This window comes from Hyperolius riggenbachi, chromosome 2 (assembly GCF_040937935.1).
Source record: "Hyperolius riggenbachi isolate aHypRig1 chromosome 2, aHypRig1.pri, whole genome shotgun sequence".
NCBI lineage: Eukaryota > Metazoa > Chordata > Amphibia > Anura > Hyperoliidae > Hyperolius > Hyperolius riggenbachi.
This window is the reverse complement of record NC_090647.1, coordinates 381162404-381183219: the sequence shown is the minus strand read 5'-3', so window position 1 is coordinate 381183219 and position 20816 is coordinate 381162404. Positions and strand designations below refer to the sequence as shown.

The window sequence follows — 20816 nt, the reverse complement described above, 5'->3', positions numbered from 1 at the left end:
CCATTTCTATAAGTCCTTTTCTATAAATTATTTAGGTCTTGTGGGCAAGGTGGACTGCCCTTAAGAGGACTTTGTGTTTTTGATCCTTCACTTTTCTAAAAAAAAAGGACGATACCCAATTATATATAGTCAGCAGTGGTCCATGCATGCAACAGCACAAAGCATGATACAACAGGATATTCACCTTACATGCTAATGTTTGGGAGAGAAGCTCGGCTACCAGTGGATCTTGCTTTTGGCATCTCCACTGACGGGACTTCAGCTGCATCTCATAAAGGCTATGTTGACCGACTTCGGAGGAACCTGAAAACTGCCTATGAAAAGTCTCAAACTGCTTCCAATATTTGGGAACAGCAAACCAAGAGAAAATATGATCTGAGGGTCCGGGTTCATGACTTACAACTGGGTGACAGGGTGTTATTGAGGAACCTGGGCCTTCATGGGAAGCAGAAGTTAGCTGACCGGTGGAGATCACAGCCATACATTGTTTGTGCACAGTTGCCCGGCCTTCCAGTGTATCAGCTCCGTCCAGAGGGGAAGACAGGGCCCTTGAAGACTTGGCACCGCAATCACCTTCTACCACTAAGTGAAGCAGTGCGGGTGCCCCCTCCATGTGAACCATCCCTGCCTAAACAAACCCCAGTAACTCAGTTATAATTGCCTTCTACTGCAGAGGAATAAGAGGATGATGAGGAAGAGGACCTGGAGATGGAATGGCTGTGGCGGTTTGACCCCATTTTTTTCACACCGCCTATAGAGCAAAATTACTCCAGGCCATTAAGAGCTGATGCACAAGAATTCATACCATGGGCCCAGGTTGAAGAGGGGCCAGCAAGGGTACCCACTGAGCCTGAAGAGGAAGGAGAGACCCAAACTATTACTGAGACCCTGTCACGGTCAGTCACCTGGGCGAGTGCGGCGGCTGGCACAAACGGATGTCCGTGGGCGTCCGAAGGTTCATCATCGGGCTGCCACTGTTGGGGGTCCGGTGATGGGTGTTCGCGGGCACCGTGCGTGCACGCTTAAACTGCTGCGCCGGAAGGTGTAGTGGTGGGTGTGTCGTGCGCGCGCATGCGGACGGACGTCCGCGTGTACATCAGTACCGCTTGTTGGTACGCATGCGCATGCGCGTGCGCATGCGTACATCATTACGCATGACGTCATTACGCATGGCGTCAATTAATGCGCCAAACGGCCTATTTAAGCTCGCTGAGGGATTAGCTCAGTGCTGTAGTATTGCAGCTAGTTTCTCCAGTGACCTGACGTTTGTCTGCCTGTTCCTTGCTCTGTTGATGCTGACCCTGGCCCGTCTGATTACCCGCACTGGGTTTGACCTTTGCTACGTCCGACTGCCCGCTCTGTTGCCGACCTCTGCCTGCCTGACTACCCGCTCTGTTGCCGACCTCTGCCTGTCCGAGAACCTGCTCAGTTACCGACTCCGACCTGTCCGAGAACCTGCTTTGTTGCCGACTTCCTGCTACCCAAGTGTACCAAGTGATCAACCAGTGAATCATCCGTCATCCTGCCTGGTTAACGGGTCATTGCAGTACCAGACCCATTTCGCGGGAGTCTCCAGTTCTTACCAGATCACGCTGTTGGATCTGCGAGCACTCCTGCCCCTTGTTCACCGGAGATTCCTGTTTCCAGTCCAGGGACTCTGGTTAATAAGCCGCAAGAGCTGCTGCCCTCAGCAAATCGGTATCCATACAACCAGGTGCGTTACAAAATACTACAGCCCTAACATGGATACCACTGAGGCAGCAAATGTTTTAGCCACACTCTGCAAACAAGTGACCACCCTAACAGAGGCCATTAAGGAACTTCAGGCCAGTCGTATTCAAATGGAAGGACGGATCAGTACTATGGCCGCAGCCGGAGTATCAGTTCCAGCAAGTAACCCGCCACCAGCTTCCCCCCCAGTTCCAGCACCTGTAACAGTAAATCCTCCTCCAGAACCAAGAGTACCTACTCCTGAAAGTTTTTCCGGAGACCGGACCACGTTTCGTGCCTTCCAACATGCTTGTCAACTGTACTTTGGTTTACAACCCTGTACCTTCTTCAATGAAGAAACCAAGGTAGGATTCATTATCTCCTTGCTACAAGGTGAACCGCAGGCCTGGGCACACAATATGATGGATCAAAAACACGCTTCATTGGCATCATCAGAGACCCTGTTTACGGCTATGGCTCTCCTCTATGACGATCCACAACGCGGGGCTACTGCTGAAACTGCACTAGGCTATTTACGTCAAGGTCGCCGGTCTGTGGAGAAATATACTTCAGAGTTTCGTCGATGGGCTGCAGACACAGATTGGAATGACTCAGCCCTCAAGTTTCAATACAAAAAGGGTCTTTCAGATTATGTGAAGGATGAATTGGCCCGAACGGACGTTCCAGCTACACTGGAGTTATTAATCACCTCAGCAATCCAGATTGATCGACGTTTCTGGGAACGTCAGTTGGAAAGATCCAGTAACAACAGTTTACGCTCCAATTGGGTTCCATCTTCCCCCGCTCCAACCCCTGTAACAGTCAGCGATCAACCCGAACCTATGCAAATAGGTGTAATCCGATCCGCTCTTTCGGCTGAGGATAAAATGAGACGAAGACAAGGAAATCTGTGTTTCTATTGCGGAGCAACCGGTCATTTTTTGAGATCCTGCCCGGTCCGTCCCCCTGGTAAGGAGCAAACTCCAGAGTTTAATGCGGTACCTATTTCTAATATTACACCCTCAGCAACTAATCATTTTTCTGTTCCTGTTTCCTTTCAGTGGCCCGGAAGAATCCTTGAAGTTTCAGCTATTGTAGACTCAGGAGCTTGCAGTTGCTTCATGGACATTTCTTTCGCTACTGCTCATCAGATTCCCATCCAGCCTCGAAAGAACCCACTTATGATTCATCTAGCGGATGGTAGTGCCATTAGTTCAGGACCCGTTATTTGGGAAATAGTGCCTTTGTCCACTTCCATTCAAGGAATACATCAAGAGCAATTAAAACTGGACCTCTTAACTTCACCATTGCACCCAGTCATTCTGGGGTTACCCTGGCTCCAAGCACATAATCCAGCTATTAATTGGTCATCCGGGACTATATCTTTTCCCTCTACGTACTGTGATAAAAGCTGTATCATTGAGCAACCAGCAGCGGTGGGTTCTTTCCTTTGTACATCCACATTACAGGAAGCCATACCAGAACAATACCATGCCTTTTTAGATGTTTTTGACAAGAAAAAAGCAGATCAACTCCCTCCCCATCGTCCTTACGATTGCCCAATTGATCTGTTTCCTGGTGCAGCAATTCCGTTCAGCAGGATGTTTCCCTTATCAGAACCAGAACAGGAAGTATTGAGGGAATACATTGAAGAGAACTTGAGGAAGGGGTTCATTCGCCCATCTAAATCTTCAGCTGGTGCCGGTATATTTTTTGTACAAAAGAAGGACAAGTCTCTGAGACCTTGTATTGACTACAGGGAATTAAATAAAATAACTATCAAGAATAGGTACCCCTTGCCTCTTATGCCGGAATTGTTCCAGAAGTTACGAAAAGCCAAGATCTTCACCAAATTGGATCTCAGTGGAGCATATAATCTAGTAAGGATCAGGGAGGGTGATGAATGGAAGACCGCTTTTAGATCTCGTTATGGACACTACGAATATCTGGTAATGCCCTTCGGCCTGTGCAATGCACCTGCAACTTTTCAACATTTTATTAATGATGTATTGAGAGAATTCATTGATCATTTCTTAATAGTCTACTTGGATGACATTTTAATATTTTCATCATCCCTGGAAGAACACTGGAGACAAGTTAGTCAAGTGTTGGAACGTCTGAGACTCCATAAACTTTATGTAAAAGCTGAAAAATGCGAATTTGAACAGCATACCATTCAGTTTCTAGGACTTATTATCTCAGCTGATGGTTTCGTCATGGATCCACAAAAGGTCCAATCGATTTTGGAATGGCCAGCTCCCACTAACAAGAAAGCAGTGCAATGTTTTGTGGGGTTTGCAAACTTTTATAGGAAATTTATTCGAAATTTTTCTGCCATTATTCTGCCCATTACGAAATTAACGCGTCAGCATGTTCAGTTTCATTGGACTATGGAAGCCCAGTCTGCCTTTGAAAAACTTAAGAAGTTATTTACCTCTGCACCGATTCTCAAACATCCGGATCCAGCAATGCCATTTATTTTAGAAGTGCACGCTTCTGAATCAGCAGTGGGTGCTGTCTTATCCCAAAGATCAGGATTGAAGGCGGCTCTGCACCCCATAGCCTTCTATTCCAGAAAACTGTCTGATGCAGAGAGGAATTATGATGTTGGGGACAGGGAGTTGCTGGCAACTAAATACGCTCTGGAGGAGTGGAGATATTTACTGGAAGGGGCTTCTCAGGACATATTGATCTACACGGATCACAGGAATTTGGAATATTTGAAGACTGCTAAAAGACTTAATCTGAGACAGGCGAGAAGGGCACTTTTTTTTTCAAGATTTTCTTTCCACATCACGTATCGCCCGAGCTCTAAAAATACCAAACCCGATGCTTTATCCCGCATGTTCCCAGAAGAAAATGCACCACTGGTCACAGACACCATTCTTTCTCAACAAAACTTTTTACTTATGCAACCGACTCTGATGGAACAGCTTCGTCAAGATTCCTCGGATCCTCCAGATAAAATCAAAGCCCAACTAGTATGTAAAGACGGTCTATGGTTGTTTAAGGACAGGATCGTTGTGCCAGAGAACCATCAGTTAGAAGTCTTTAGGCTGTGTCATGATCATCAGCTGGCCGGACATTTTGGGGTGGCAAAGACTTATGAATTAATACAACGTTTCTTCTGGTGGCCTACTTTACGGAAGGATTGTAAGAAATATGTGAGGTCCTGTCGAGTTTGTAACCGAAGTAAGGGTTCCAATCTGAGACCTTGGGGGCTGTTAGACCCTCTACCTGTCCCTCCTAGACCCTGGCATTCAATTTCAATAGACTTTATCGTGGAGTTACCTAGATCGTAAAGTTTTAATACAATTCTTGTAGTGGTGGACAGACTGACGAAGATGGCGCATTTCATTCCTATGTTAAATCTGCCTTCAGCTAAAGCCACTGCTATTGCTTTCATTAAAGAAATAGTCTGGTTACATGGCATCCCTAACGATATTGTATAAGACAGAGGAACGCAATTTACTTCTCGATTTTGGAGAGCTTTATGTCAACTATTGAACATACAATTACACTTCTCATCTGCTTATCACCCTCAATCTAATGGTCAGACAGAACACACTAATCAAACATTGGAACAGTACCTCATATGCTTTATTACAGGTTCACAAGATAACTGGTCACAATTACTTCCATCGCAGAATTTGCCTATAATAACTCGGTTCATTCTTCTACTAATCAAACACCATTTTTTGCAAATTATGGATATCATCCTTCATTTCTTCCTAATATGGTTAAAGAAACATCTGTTCCTGCCGCGGAAGAGTTACTTAATTTTTTTTCCAAAACAATCAACTTCTTCAAGAATCCATGTCCCAGTCTCAGGAGACTTTTAAGAAGAAAGCTGACCGTCACAGGAGGGGAGATCTAGACTTAGCAATTGGAGACCATGTGTTCCTGTCAACCAAGAACTTGAGACTTACTGGTCCTTCAAAGAAATTGGGACCCAAGTTTATCGGACCATTTGAGATTAAACGAAGAGTTGGACAAGTAGCATATGAATTGAAATTACCTGCTCATCTAAGGATTCACCCTGTATTTCATGTTGCATTATTGAAACCAGTACTACCGGACCTCTTTCCTGAGCAGAATTCAGCACCACCACCACCGGATATTGTAAATGGTGAAGAGGAGTTTAAAGTAGAACCCATTCTTGATTCCAGATGGAGAGGTAGGCACTTGCAGTATCTGATCAAGTGGAAGAATTATGGGCCTGAAGATAACACTTGGGAACCAGCCTCCTTCGTTCACGCACCTGTATTGGTTAAGAGGTTTCATGGAAAATTCCCTGACAAACCACCCGGAGGCTGCCCCTAAGGGGGGGCATTGTCACGGTCAGTCACCTGGGCGAGTGCGGCGGCTGGCACAAACGGGTGTCCGTGGGCATCTGAAGGCTCGTCATCGGGCTGCCACTGCTGGGGGTCCGGTGATGGGTGTCCGCGGGCGCCATGCGTGCACGCTTAAACTGCTGCGCCAGAAGGTGTAGTGGTGGGTGTGTCGTGCGCACGCATGCGGACGGACGTCCGCGTGTACATCAGTTCCGCTTGTTGGTACGCATGCGCGTGCGCATGCGTACATCATTACGCATGACGTCATTACGCATGGCATCAATTAACACGCCAAATGGCCTATTTAAGCTCGCTGAGAGATTAGCTCAGTGCTGTAGTATTGCAGCTAGTTTCTCCCGTGACCTGACGTTTGTCTGCCTGTTCCTTGCTCTGTTGATGCTGAACCTGGCCCGTCTGATTACCCGCTCCGGCTTTGACCTTTGCTACGTCCGACTGCCCGCTCTGTTGCCGACCTCTGCCTGCCTGACTACCCGATCTGTTGCCGACCTCTGCCTGTCCGAGAACCTGCTTAGTTATCGACTCCGACCTGTCCGAGAACCTGCTCTGTTGCCGACTTCCTGCTACCCAAGTGTACCAAGTGATCAACCAGTGAATCATCCGTCATCCTGCCTGGTTAACGGGTCATTGCAGTACCAGACCCGTTTCGCGGGTGTCTCCAGTTCCTACCAGATCACGCTCTGTTGGATCTGCGAGCACTCCTGCCCCTTGTTCACCGGAGATTCCTGTTTCCAGTCCAGGGACTCTGGTTAATAAGCCGCAAGAGCTGCTGCCCTCAGTAAATCAGTATCCATACAACCAGGTGCGTTACAGACCCCATCAATGCCACCTCGGGAGATTGTAACAGAATTCCCCGCGAGAGAGGTTGTAACTGAATTCCCTGCCAGAGAACCCCTAGAGCCTATGGAGCAGAGAACTAAGTGACAGATCAAACCTCCCCTGAGGTTGACATACAGTGGCTTGCAAAAGTATTCGGCCCCCTTGAAGTTTTCCACATTTTGTCACATTACTGCCACAAACATGAATCAATTTTATTGGAATTCCACGTGAAAGACCAATACAAAGTGGTGTACACCACGTGAGAAGTGGAACAAAAATCATACATGATTCCAAACATTTTTTAAAAATAAATAACTGCAAAGTGAGGTGTGCATAATTATTCAGCCCCCTTTGGTCTGAGTGCAGTCAGTTGCCCATAGACATTACCTGATGAGTGCTAATGACTAGACAGAGTGCACCTGTGTGTAATCTAATGTCAGTACAAATACAGCTGCTCTGTGACGACCTCAGAGTTTGTCTAAGAGAATATTGGGAGCAACAACACCATGAAGTCCAAAGAACACACCAGACAGGTCAGGGATAAAGTTATTGAGAAATTTAAAGCAGGCTTAGGCTACAAAAATATTTCCAAAGCCTTGAACATCCCACGGAGCACTGTTCAAACGATCATTCAGAAATGGAAGGAGTATGGCACAACTGTAAACCTACTAAGACAAAGCCGTCCACCTAAACTCACAGGCCGTACAAGGAGAACGCTGATCAGAAATGCAGTCAAGAGGCCCATGGTGACTCTGGACGAACTGCAGAGGTCTACAGCTCAGGTGGAGGAATCTGTCCATAGGACAACTATTAGTCATGCACTGCACACAATTTCCTTTATGGAAGAGTGGCAAGAAGAAAGCCATTGTTAACAGAAAAGCATAAGAAGTCCCGTTTGCAGTTTGCCACAAGCCATGTGGGGGACACAGCAAACATGTGGAAGAAGGTGTTCTGGTCAGATGAGACCAAAACTGAACTTTTGGGCCAAAATGCAAAAGCTATGTGTGGCGGAAAACTAACACTGCACATCACTCTGAACACACCATCCCCACTGTCAAATATGGTGGTGGCAATATCATGCTCTGGGGGTGCTTCTCTTCAGCAGGGACAGGGAAGCTGGTCAGAGTTGATGGGAAGATGGATGAAGCCAAATACAGGGTAATCTTAGAAGAAAACCTCTTAGAGTCTGCAAAAGACTTGAGACTGGGGCGGAGGTTCACCTTCCAGCAGGACAACGACCCTAAACATAAAGCCAGGGCAACAATGGAATGGTTTAAAACAAAGCATATCCATGTGTTAGAATGTCCCAGTCAAAGTCCAGATCTAAATCCAATCAAACATCTGTGGCAAGATCTGAAAACTGCTGTTCCCAAATGCTGTCCATCTAATCTGACTGAACTGGAGCTGTTTTGCAAAGAAGAATGGGCAAGGATTTCAGTCTCTAGATGTGCAAAGCTGATAGAGACATACCCTAAAAGACTGGCAGATGTAATTTCAGCAAAAGGTGGTTCTACAAAGTATTGACTCAGGGGGGCCGAATTATTATGCACACCCCACTTTGCAGTTATTTATTTGTAAAAAAAAATGTTTGGAATCATGTATGATTTTCGTTCCACTTCTCACGTGTACACCACTTTGTATTGGTCTTTCACGTGGAATTCCAATAAAATTGATTCATGTTTGTGGCAGTAATGTGACAAAATGTGGAAAACTTCAAGGGGGCCGAATACTTTTGCAAGCCACTGTATGACTCCAGAGGAAACCGTTCTGAAGAAGCCAGGATAGCTTCAGTAACCTAGTTACATGTAAGTATTAAGTTAGATAATTTGTAGTTAAAACTTTGTTCTTTGGGGACCAAAGACTTTCAGTGGGGGAGAGTGTAACATCAGTGGATTGAGACTGCAATATTTATACCCACCACACGATGGTAACTTGACCCCTCTTTCAGAGCTAAAGGAAGTGGACAGAGGGGGGTGGTAGGGGAAGGACAAGAGGAAGAGAGAGAACAAAGAGAGGGGGGGGGGGGTGGACAAAGGAGGAATGCTGGAGAGACACGTGGGTCTCTCTGTCCCAGCCTCTGCATAAGGGATCTGTGTGTGGGTCAGAGGAAAAGACCAGGGCAGAAAGTGGCATTAAATCGAGCTCCGATTGATGCGGTGAAGCCAGGATAGCAGGAGGGCTAATAGTTGGATCCGAAACAAGCCACCAGCGACCAGACAGGAAGAATCGTCTCACCCAGCCCAGAGGACAAGCCATTCCTGAGTGTTGCTTGCTGCAGCGACGAGAGGGGTGAGAGGCCTGTGGCCACATTACTTTGGGTTTAATTGTCCCTTTGCCTGGTGAGCAAGAAGGGGCCCCTGCCCCTCTCATCTCAGAGTCCTTTGGACAGCTGGTCGTGCCATGTGGATTACAAATACCTTCCCTTGAAGGCCTGAGCACTCCAACTTTAACTGAAATGAGCCCCATCGCTAGCAGACTTTATAGCAGTTTCACCACTGGCCAGTGGTTAGTCAGGATTTGAAATGTTTTAGCTAAGCAGCTCAGTAGCTAGTTGCATCCCCTTTCGTATTTGTGTGAATTGCATATAACTGTTTGCTTGTTTGATTGTTAAGAATTGTACAGCAGTGTTGTCCCTCTCTCACCCAGTGCATTAAGGGGCACAGTCTCTTCATGGGTGGACAGGGGAACAAACTCTATTTATGACTGTTGCATTATTGAACTGCTGTTTCTGCTTCACTAACCCACTGTCACTAAGCTGTTGCTTTTATTTGATGCCATTGTACCCCTATACCATTGTGAATCCTGTTTTGCCCACACCCTTCTCACAGGGCATCTTGTCGGCCCTAATAAAACCCCTTATAGTTATTGGTGTATCGGAGTATTAAAGGGTCCTTTTACAGGATGGGTCATCACTGGGGACAGTAGGAGAACCCAACTCTTAAAGCAGCTCCTGCGGGAGTCAGTGCTACACTCACAAACGTGGGTCGCCACAAAGGAAACCACTGGATAAGCGGGCCGGGAGAATTATAACCTGACCCCACTCAGGTTTAAGAAGTCACTCTCTGTAGACAGGAAGGAATGGGGATACACCCCTCCACCAAGGGTGAACTAGACAATTTGTAAAGCAGTAGCAGAGAGGCGCCAAGTAGAGTAAAATCGATTAAAAACTGTTTAAAAGGGGGACATTGATTGACTCACCTCCCTCGCAGAAAGAAAGACCGGACAATGGGACGTTACTCATATAAAGTATTTTTTTATTAACAGCTCCAAAGTTGGAACGCGTTTCACGGGTCACAATCCCACTTCATCAGGCAAACATTTTTGGAGGGTACAAAATCGGCTCAATGGCCTGGCTGCGCGCCTCTGTGAATCACAGAGGTGCTCAGCCAGGCCATTGACCCGATTTTGTACCCTCCAAAGACATCCTGGACTATAACCACACAATGGGTGGGGTGGACAGAGCTGACCAGGCGATGACGTTCTACCCCGCAGTACACAAACAATAGAAAAAATACTATAAAAAAAAATTTAACCTCTTCACCTCAAAGGGTTTTTCCCGTCAGCGCTCCTTCCATTCATTCACCTATAACTTTATTACTACTTATTACAGCGAAACAATCTATATCTTGTTTTTTTGCCACTGTATAGGCTTTCTTTGGGTGGCACTTTGGGAGGTAACCGTTAAGCAAGTGTTCGCATCTTCTGTTTCATGTTTGTCTGTCGATGGTTAGTTAGGCTTGCTTGTCTCTATTGTGCTTATCACGTGGAGACCGCGCATAGCCGCGTGCACTGTTGCGAATGAGTGCGGTGTTCGTGGTTAGCTAGCGTTTGTTATTTTCTGCATCTTCTCATTTTATTATTTGCTGTGCCTTTGCTACCCTCGTATTCTATTCTGATCTGCCTTGTGTCACATCTGGCGATCGCACCTCTCGCGATCGCGTTCCTATTTCATATCTGCTGTTGTGTGTGCGCGGTCGCGGGGTAGCGACTGGATTGACGCACACACATACAACCTGTGCTTTTGCTCGTTCTCATTCGCAATCGCCTCTCTTGCGATTGCGTTCTGCGCTTCGTACAATTCCTGTCTGGCATTTGTGGAGGTACAGAGGATTGGTTCCTCTGCACTCCCCAGCGCCATCTGCCAACAGGAATTTCCCTCTACAGGTGCGTAGCACCTTTTGCTGGGTGCCTGCAATTACACGCTTGTGCGCTGATCACGGAGAAAGTTCCACAATCGTTACACTCCTCCAATGAATGTGGCCAGGCAATTTGCATGACAACGTATGCAAATTCCTCTGCAAGCACAAGCTGCAAAACTGACAGAAGCTCTTCCTTCCAGAGTCCTGCAGCATGCAAACCCAAACAATGGTCAAAAAGCTGCCTGCCTACACAGGCAGCCGAGCAGATCATCACAGTATATCAGGGAGAGGAAATATTTTTCAATGAGCAAACACTGACTAAACCATTTATACATAATTATTGTAAAATGAAGCTTTTTTATTACATTATTTTCACTAGAGTTTTTTTTTTATTGTATTTTTCCAATGGTTAATTGATGGTAATTTGTCCGCTTTCCATACTCTTAAATATTTCCTTTCTGGCATAAAAGCAAAGGATTTGGATGAGATATTGTGAGTGTTTACCATCTGAAATATTGTAGACCAAGTAGATCTATCCTAGGACAACCCACAACATGCAGGGAAAGTATTTCATTTATAATGGCAAACATTTCATTCCAAAAGGATAATATCCATGGTGTCTGTTTCTGACCGTTTGAGCAGACATATGCATGCGGGAAGTCATTTTGCAGGGCTCTGGCAGTGCTCTTCCTGTTCCTCCTTGCACTAAGGTGGAGGATGCGGTCCTGCTGTTGGGTTGTTGCCAGAACCACTCCTTTATTGTAGATGTCTTGCTAATTGCCTATAATTTCCACTCGTTTATTCAATGTGCACAACAGCATGTGAAATTGATTGTCAATCAGTGGTGCTACCCACTTGGAGTTGCATTGTGTTAAGTGTTCCCTTTATTTTTTTTTGAGCAGTGTATATATATATATATATATATATATATATATATATATATATATATATATATATATATTCATACATATACACTCATTTAATAATACATATACATTCATTTATTAATACATATATATTGTTTATTTTTAGTCCATTTACAACCTGAAGAAAGTCTGTCGCCAGGGTCAAGATGAACGAGCTCCCTTGCTATCACCAGAAGAAGTGGTGAACAGAATATTTCAGTTGGTTGATGAGAATGGAGATGGTAAACCATTGTTACTTTTCTGGTAGCTTGAGTGACTGCTTGCATATAATTTGTGAAGAGAAATGTTATGTACGTATACTATTTGTTAACAATCTGATGATCGCTAGAAACTGCCACAATCAGGGCTGGATTTACATCTCAGGAGCCTATAGGCACATAAGCTCTAGCATCCTAAACTCCACCCCTTAATACAAGCCACACCCCTCAAGTCACACCTCCTTTCCTAATTCAATAAAACCGAACAAAGTAATGTAGATTTTACCAAGGACAAGTAGATATGCCCCCAACATTAGACAGTTGCTTCTAGTATAGATAGCAGATATACTCTCTTTCCTTCTTCCCTAAAATAGGAAGGCAGATGTGCCCCATATTAGCTAAGCCCCCAGTTTAGATAGCAAATGTGCCCTTCCTTCCCCAGTATAAGTAGCAGGATGCCCCCCCCCCTTCCCCCAGTATAGTCTAACCAAATGTGCCCCCGTTCCCCCAGAGTAAGTAGCCAGATGTTTCCCACTTCCCCAGTATAGATAGCCAGACATGCTCTCTCATAGGAAGCCAGATGTGCCCCTCTCCCCCATAGATAACCAGCTGTGCCCCTCTCCGCCAATATAGTAAGATGTGCCTCATTTTCCCCTATAGTCAGATGTGCCCCCCTTCCCTATAACAAGTCCGATGTGCCCCCCTTATAGTCAGATATTACCCCCCTATAGTCAGATGTGAATGTTTCCCCCATATAAATAGTCTGATGTCCCTCCTTGCCCCCCCCATAATCAAATGTGCACCCCTACCTTCACTATAAATAGTCAGAAGTGCACTCCTTTCCCTCCCCCATTGATAACCAGATGTACCCCAAAAGCCAGATGGGCCTCCATTCCCCATATAAATAGCAAGATGTGCCACCCTTGCTCCCCCCATAGTCAGACGTGCCCCCCTTCCGTCCCTATAGTTAGCTAGATGTGCCCCTCTTCCTCTACATAAGATTGCCAGATGTTCCGCCACCCCCTCCCCACAATTAAATTGCCAGGTGCCCCCCCTCGACAGTTAAATGTGTCCCACTATTAACGTAATTATAGCCAGATGGCTGTTTAGCTAGATGTATAGCCAGCAGTAGCCTCCCCCCAGCCCCCCCCCCCCCCCCGCACCGTATAAGGGTTCCCTCCCTCCCTCATTCCCTCTGCAGAGTGGCAACCAGAGCTTTACAAGAGAGGAAATTCATCAGCTTACACCATGCCAGAGGTAACCTCTTTCTCCTCAGCAGTGCCATGCACCTAGCGTCCTCTCCTTGACAACAGCGGCTCTTGTCATGTGACGCATGCGTGTAGCTGTGCGTCACATCCTGCTGCAGTTGTCATGAAGAGGATGCTGGGTGCACGGCGCTGCTTAGGAGAGAGGTTACCGCTGGGACAGAGTAAGCTGGTGAGGTTCTCTCTTGTAATGCTCCACTCATCACTCTGCAAAGGGTAGGCCTGTCGGCGAAACAAAACTAGCTAGTGACGGGGGACTGGAGGATCCGTGAGTGACTGCGAGGGCACAGGACGGCTGCAGGGGGCTGGTAAAAGCCCCAGGTGAGTAAAACTGATTTTTTTTTTCCTTGGCTTAGAGTGAACCTCCACACTAAAAATCTACTCAGCAGCACTGAAAATGCTTGGTGTTTCTTTAACAGTTTCACAGCATCAGAACATTTTTTACTTACCCAAGCCTCATTTTTAGCTACACAGAAGAAAACTGCCCGGGCATTTTTCCCCTGATGTTGTGCAATGCATGATCGGATTTCTGATGTTGTTGTTCTCCTTCTGCAATTTTTTTTTTAATAATTTGGAATTTGAGATTTGAAGCCTAGCACGCGCAGCTGGGAGGGTGATCAGGACACAGGACAGTTGGAACTGTGTCTCATGCTCCCTGTCACCTCCTTTCAACCAAAAAGATGGCTACCCCCATGAAATCACAAACATTTGCCTGTTCTTTTGAAACAGGGTGGGTAAGAGATTTTATTAACTATCTATTTTAATTAACATAACTAATGTAACTTAATGACAGTATGTTTTGTTAGGCAGAAGTTCACCTTTAAGTTCCTCTTTAATGTTAAAATTGTAATTAGACACTTATTGCATGCAAAGGGCTTGATAAAAATCAAATCATCACATACACACCCTCATACAAACATGGCATTCCTCTTTAATTAATACTGATGATTTTAGTAAAAATATAGTCTCTCTCAGTTCTTAGCTGCTAAATGCAAAAACATGAAATTCTGGAAACAAAATACAAAAAAAAAAAGACTCCTTTATGCCACATCAACTTTCATATATGTCAATCACAATCTTTTTTGCATATGCAAATAGCCCAGATCATGAAAGTCTTATGTGAAGGGGGGAAGAAATTTTCCCGTGTCAGTGCATTCCAAAATTCATACTTGTTTCAGCCTGGAAGGTACTACGTTTTTGGGTGTGGAGAAAGTAATAAAAAACTGGAAAGGGAGGTAATTACTTAGCACTGATGCTGAAAATTGAATCAAGATGTATTTATTGGGCTTCCTATGCCCAAGTGGTCTTTGTTTTAGAACTGTTCACATTCTTGGAGAGATGATTTCATTAAGGGGGTTTGAGATAGAGTGCCTCTTTGATGTGGAGTTCCCTTTTGCCTTGAATTCCACTGTGTATAAGGGACTTATGTTTTCCCGCTTCCTCTAGAGTGGCAATCACAAAATCCTAACATTTGCTGAGTAGTATACTTCAGGTGTGTGCAAGTCCTGTTCTGTTTATATTCATAAACTTTTTTTATTCTTATATCAAATGAAATTAGATATGTTGTTACCTGCCTCAAGCCTATATAAGACAATTGGAAATTGAACATTGGTGTCCTGAGGAACACAGCAGAAACTACAGAAACTCATAAACATGATGTGATGTTATTACCTTTCTAAGTGGGTGTGATCTGATCTGTACAATCCACTGTGTTGTACCACTTTGCTAGGGATGGTAAAGTACACCTGGACTGAGTGGGATATGGAGGCTGCCATATTTGTTGCCTCTTAAAGAGAGTCTTTAACCAATTTTTTTTTTTTTTAAAAACAGATACTTACCTAAGGAGGGGGAAGGCTCTGGGTCCAATAGAGCCTTCCCTTCCGTCTCCTCGTCTTGTCGTTCCTGCTCTTGCTCCCCTGTAAGCAGTCTCATGACCCATGGATCGGAGACTGTACTCTTACGCTGCGGGTGGGGTTTGGAAGTCTTCAGGAGCACTCAGACTCCTGAAGACGGGCAGCTCCATACTGAACATGTGTGAGCGCTCCCCAGGGCCGGGCCAAGGCAAAGGCGAGAGAGGATCCAGCCTCAAGGTGCAGTTTTGGAAGTGGCGCACAGCTCACTCAGCTATCATTCCCCTATTGTGTTTGAAGCAGAGAGAAATAAGAAAAGGGGACACGTGGCAGTGACTGCAAGCCAGATAACTAGAGATTAAGGTGTTTGGGGGCCCTCAGGCACCTCTCAGTATAATAGCAATCAGTGTTTGACGGCTGGGGTAGGAGGGATGGGGAGGCGCCTTGTCCTGGCTTTGGCGCCCCCTCTCGCGCTCTCACATGTGCACTGTACAGAGCACTAAGGCTTCCTAAGACTGCTGAAGCCTCCTGAGGCAGGAGATTTAAATGGAGGAGCCTGTAGGGAAACAAGGAGATGAGGAGAGGGTCAGGAATGCTCTAAAGGATGCAGAGCCTTCCCTTTCCTTAGATAAGTATCTGTATATATATATATATATATATATATATATATATATATATATATAATTGCTTCAGATTCATTTTAAGCAATACCAGTTGCCTGGCAGTCCTGCTGATGTATTTGGCTGCAGTAGGTTTTGAATCACACACCTAAAACAAGCAAGTGGCTAATCCAGTAACATTTTGGTTAGAAACATCTGATTTGCATGATTGTTCAGGGTCTGTAGCAAAAATTATAAGGAAAAGGAACAGCACAGGACAGCCAGGCAATTTGCATTTGTTGGCTTCCACATCCCCCCCAGTTCAGGTGTGCTTTAACTTTCACTTGTATTGGAGAGGAACCTGTTTGATATTTGAGCTGGGAAGCAATGCATCATTCTGCCCTGTTACCAACAACACTGGGGAGGATTTTATCTGTGTGTTGACTTTTTCGGTGTCTGTGGGCAGAAAGGGAGGAATATTGAAAACTGTGGTGAGGCCCACGCTGCCCATGACATTAGGTGACACCACATCCTCAGGAGGCGTCATGCATTGGGCCACATCCTGCCCTGCCCCCTTCCTCCTGGCCACCGCTGGTTTACCTTCTTGAAACAAGCGACGGACGCCTTCTGCAGTAGGACAGTCTCTCTGGGTCCCCCTCCCCTGCTTCTAGACGTGTAGGTTCCCATAGCAACACACATACCGAAAGTACTTTCTGGCAAACGCTCTCCTAGATGTCTAGAAGTAGGCGAGGGACACCCTGTCGAGACTGTCCTGCTGCAGAAGGCAGCTGCCGCTTGTATCAAGAAGGTAAACCAGCGGCGGATTGGGAGGGAGGGGGATTGCAGCAGGCTGGCTATACTGGGGGAACCTACCTAACCAACCTATACTGGGGGAACCTACCTGGCTCCCCTTTGTTGGAGGAACCTACCTGGTTAACCTATACTGGGGGGAACCTACCTGGCTAACCTATACTGGGGGAACCTACCTGGCTAACCTATACTGGGCATCTATTCCTGGCTTCCTATATAGGGGGCACCTATACCTGGCTACCTACCTATACTGAGGGTGTATTTTTTTTTTTTTTGCTGCACCGCAGCTATGACATGCAATGTAAATTGTTGGGTGATGGGCAATTATTCCAAATCAGGGGGCTATCCTCACAAGTTTGCCTCAGGCAGCAAAACATCTAGAACTAGCCCTGACTGTTTCTTGTAAGGGTGAAAAAAGATACAGAGACACCGGGAGCCCAATGTCGTGTAATAACGTTGAATCTGTTTGGTAATATATAGAACAAACTATATATACTCACAAGTGTGGGTTGCAGGCGAGGCAACCACTCATGCTAACATGTGAGGAAGTACCGTCCTCACTCGGCCTTTGTTGTAGGATGGTCAATTGGTCGCAGCTCCAAAACAAAAAAAGTGGGTCTTTGAACCTTCAGAAGAAGGGGTCTAGACCCTATACAATCCCAGAAGGGAATGTATGTGCATAGGATCAGTAAGGGAAGGAGGCGCCCAGGGTAATGATTTGCGTGGTAGTAATAACAATGTATATATATATATATATATATATATATATATATATACATAAATATCTATATATAGGTAAGAATCTTACCTTAGTAGTGCCAAATTCAAAGATTCAAGATTTCATTTAAAATATATACTTTTTATTGTGCACATCAGACAACGCGTTTCGCGGCTAGTAATGCTTCATCAGGTCAAATTCAAGTGCCTTAAAAGAAGATTGACAGGGACTCAGGACTCAATACATACACAATCCGTATAACATAATAATAATAATTGTAAAAGCATAATATCATAATGTCATAAAAAAGTTGTAAGAAAATACATCACATAATAAAAACATAATCAAAGAGGCGTTTCAAACTGTGGGTATCTGGAATGTATGATGGTACCTAACCGATATGATTAAATAAATATATATATATATAGTTCCATTCCTATGTGTATATAAGAGAATATGGGAAACTGTATGTTATATTAAAACCAATATATTAAACACCGTTTAAGAATTTAAGATTATATGTAACATGTACAGAGAAAGTAAATAGCGAGTATCATTACCTTAGTAGTATGACTGTAACCTATTTATGTGACTGCGTATGCAGGGTAAAGCCAGCTATAATGACTCAATAATGGTAAAGAGAGAAAAAGGCCCCCTGGTAACTAATCATCCGCAACACAAATGTACACACACATATATATATATACATATACATGCACACATATACATATATACATATGCACAACAACCACATTAAGTCCAGCTGGGTGAGACCAAGTCTCTGTGGGCAATATATGCAGCTAAGGTCCGCTGGCCAGGTGTTACAAAAATACCTATGGGCGTTGGCAAAGTGGCACCCCCAGGACAACGTAACTCCGATCGGCGGCGGTACCTGGGGGACTGAATAGCCGGGGATCGCACGCATAAATGCGTGCGCATCCGCCAGCATTAGGCTCTGCCCACCCGCAACGCCAACCAGCCGGCCAATTAGCAGCGCCGGCGGGTTGTTAAACCCCGATCTGCCGCTTACAAAGTATATAATACACTTTGTGAAGCTAACAAAGTATGTTATACAGGATGCCTCCTGCCCTTGTGGTCTCAGTGATCGAGGGACCACCAGGGCAGGAGGTAGCCCTTCTAGTAAAAGAACACACACTGATCCTGCCCCCCCTGCCTCCTAATCACCCACAGCACCCCTCAGACCCCCCCTGATCACCCCTTCAGACCACTGTTTGCACCCAATCACCCCCCTAATCACCCATCAATCACTCCCTGTCACTATCTGTCAATGCTATATTTTAGATTAGGTCCTAAACTTCCCCTGGGGGCTCATGATCGCCCCCCACACCCTCAGATCCTCCCCAGACCCCCCTCCCACGTGTACTGTATACATCTATTCTCCCCTGTAATCACCCACTGATCACCTGTCAATCACCTGTCAATCACCCATCAATCACCCCCTGTCACTGCCACCTATCAGATCAGACCCTAACCTGCCCCTTGCGGGCACCTGATCACCTGCCCACACCCTCAGATCGCCCGCAGACCCGCCCTCAGATCACCTCCCAAGTGCATTGTTTACATCTGTTCTCCCCTCTAATCACCCACTAATCACCCATCAATCACCCATCAATCACCCCCTGTCACCACCTGTCACTGCTACCCATCAGATCAGAACCTAATCTGCCCTTACGGGCACCCAAACACCCGCCCACACCCTCAGATCACCTCAGATCACCCTCAGACCCCCCCCCCCTGATCACCTCCCCAGTGCATTATTTACATCTGTTCTCCCCTCTAATCACCCACTGATCACCCATCAATCACCCCCTGTCACTGTTACCCATCAAACCAGACCCTAATCTGCCCCTTGCAGGCACCCAATTACGCGGCCACACCCTCAGATCGCCCTCAGACCCCCCCTGCCCTGATCACCTCCCTAGTGCATTGCTTGCTATTCCTCCCTCTAATCACACCCTGAGACACCCATCAATCACCTCCTGACACCATCTGTCACCCCCTAACACACCTACCCATCAAATCAGGCCATAAGTTGCCCCGTGTGGGCTCCTGATCACTTGGCCAAACCCTGAGATCCCCCTCAGACCTCCTTCCGATCACCTCCCCAGTGCATTGATTGCATCTATTCTCCCCTCTAATCAAACCCTGAGACACCCATCAATCACCTCCTGTCACTACCTGTCACCCCCTAGCACTCCTATCCATCAGATCAGGCCCTAAACTGCCCCCTGCGGGCTTCTGATCACGCGGCCAAACCCTCACTCGCCCCACCGCAGTGACAGAATTTTTTTTTCTGATCACTGCTGGTCTCTACGACTTAATTGTGGCTGAGACCAACTGTTATGTCACACAATACGCAACCGCCAATCCAAGAAGCTACCATGTCCAGCCTTTTTGGTGGAAACCACTCCAAGTTTCCGAACGTAACATTTTTTGGGGCCTTCTCCTTAACATGGGTCTAGTTAAAAATAATGTATTGCGGTCTTATTGGTCTACGCACCCAATACATCACATGCCCATGTTCTCTGCTGCCATGTCCAGGTCACGATTTGAGAACATCCTGTGCTTCCTGCACTTCAGAGCCAATACAACCTGTCATCTAAGAGGCCACCCTGCTTATGACCGATTCCACAAAATTCAGCCCCTCATGGACCACCTGTCATCAAAATTTGCAGATGCTTATACCCCTGAACAGTCATTTTGAGGCATTTGGTTTCCAGACTACTCCTCACGGTTTTGGGCCCCTAAAATGCCAGGGCAGTAAAGGAACCCCACAAGTGACCCCATTTTAGAAAGAAGACACCCCAAGGTATTCCGTTAGGTATATGATGAGTTCATAGAAGATTTTATTTTTTGTCACAAGTTAGTGGAAAATGACACTTTGTGACAAAAAAACAATAAAAATCAATTTCCGCTAACTTGTGACAAAAAATAAAATCTTCTATGAACTCACCATACACTTAACGGAATACCTTGGGGTGTTGTCTTTCTAAAATGGGGTCACTTGTGGGGTTCCTAAACTGTCCTGGCATTTTAGGGGCCCTAAACCGTGAGGAGTAGTCTGGAAACCAAATGCCTCAAAATGGCCTGTGAAATCCTAAAGGTACTCATAGGACTTTGGGCCCCTTAGCTGCAAAAAAGTGTCACACATGTGGTATCGCCGTACTCAGGAGAAGTAGTATAATGTGTTTTGGGGTGTATTTTTACACATACCCAAGCTGGGTGGGAGAAATATCTCTGTAAATGGACAATTGTGTGTAAAAAAATCTAAAAATTGTCATTAACAGAGATATTTCTCCCACCCAGCATGGGTATGTGTACAAATACACTCCAAAACACATTATACTACTTCTCCTGAGTACGGCGATACCACATGTGTGACACTTTTCAGTGTTGCTTGCGAATTTTCG

At 45.7% G+C, this 20816-nt stretch overlaps 1 protein-coding gene across 1 annotated transcript in view; it reads left to right on the top strand.

Annotated features, from left to right (window-relative positions):
* The window catches only part of GUCA1B (guanylate cyclase activator 1B), a 333757-nt gene that overhangs the window by 259368 nt on the left and 53573 nt on the right, over positions 1 to 20816 (top strand). The window contains exon 3 of the mRNA XM_068269753.1: positions 12053 to 12167. Coding sequence (XP_068125854.1) covers positions 12053 to 12167 — 115 coding nt within the window. The remainder of the gene's footprint in view (positions 1 to 12052; positions 12168 to 20816) is intronic.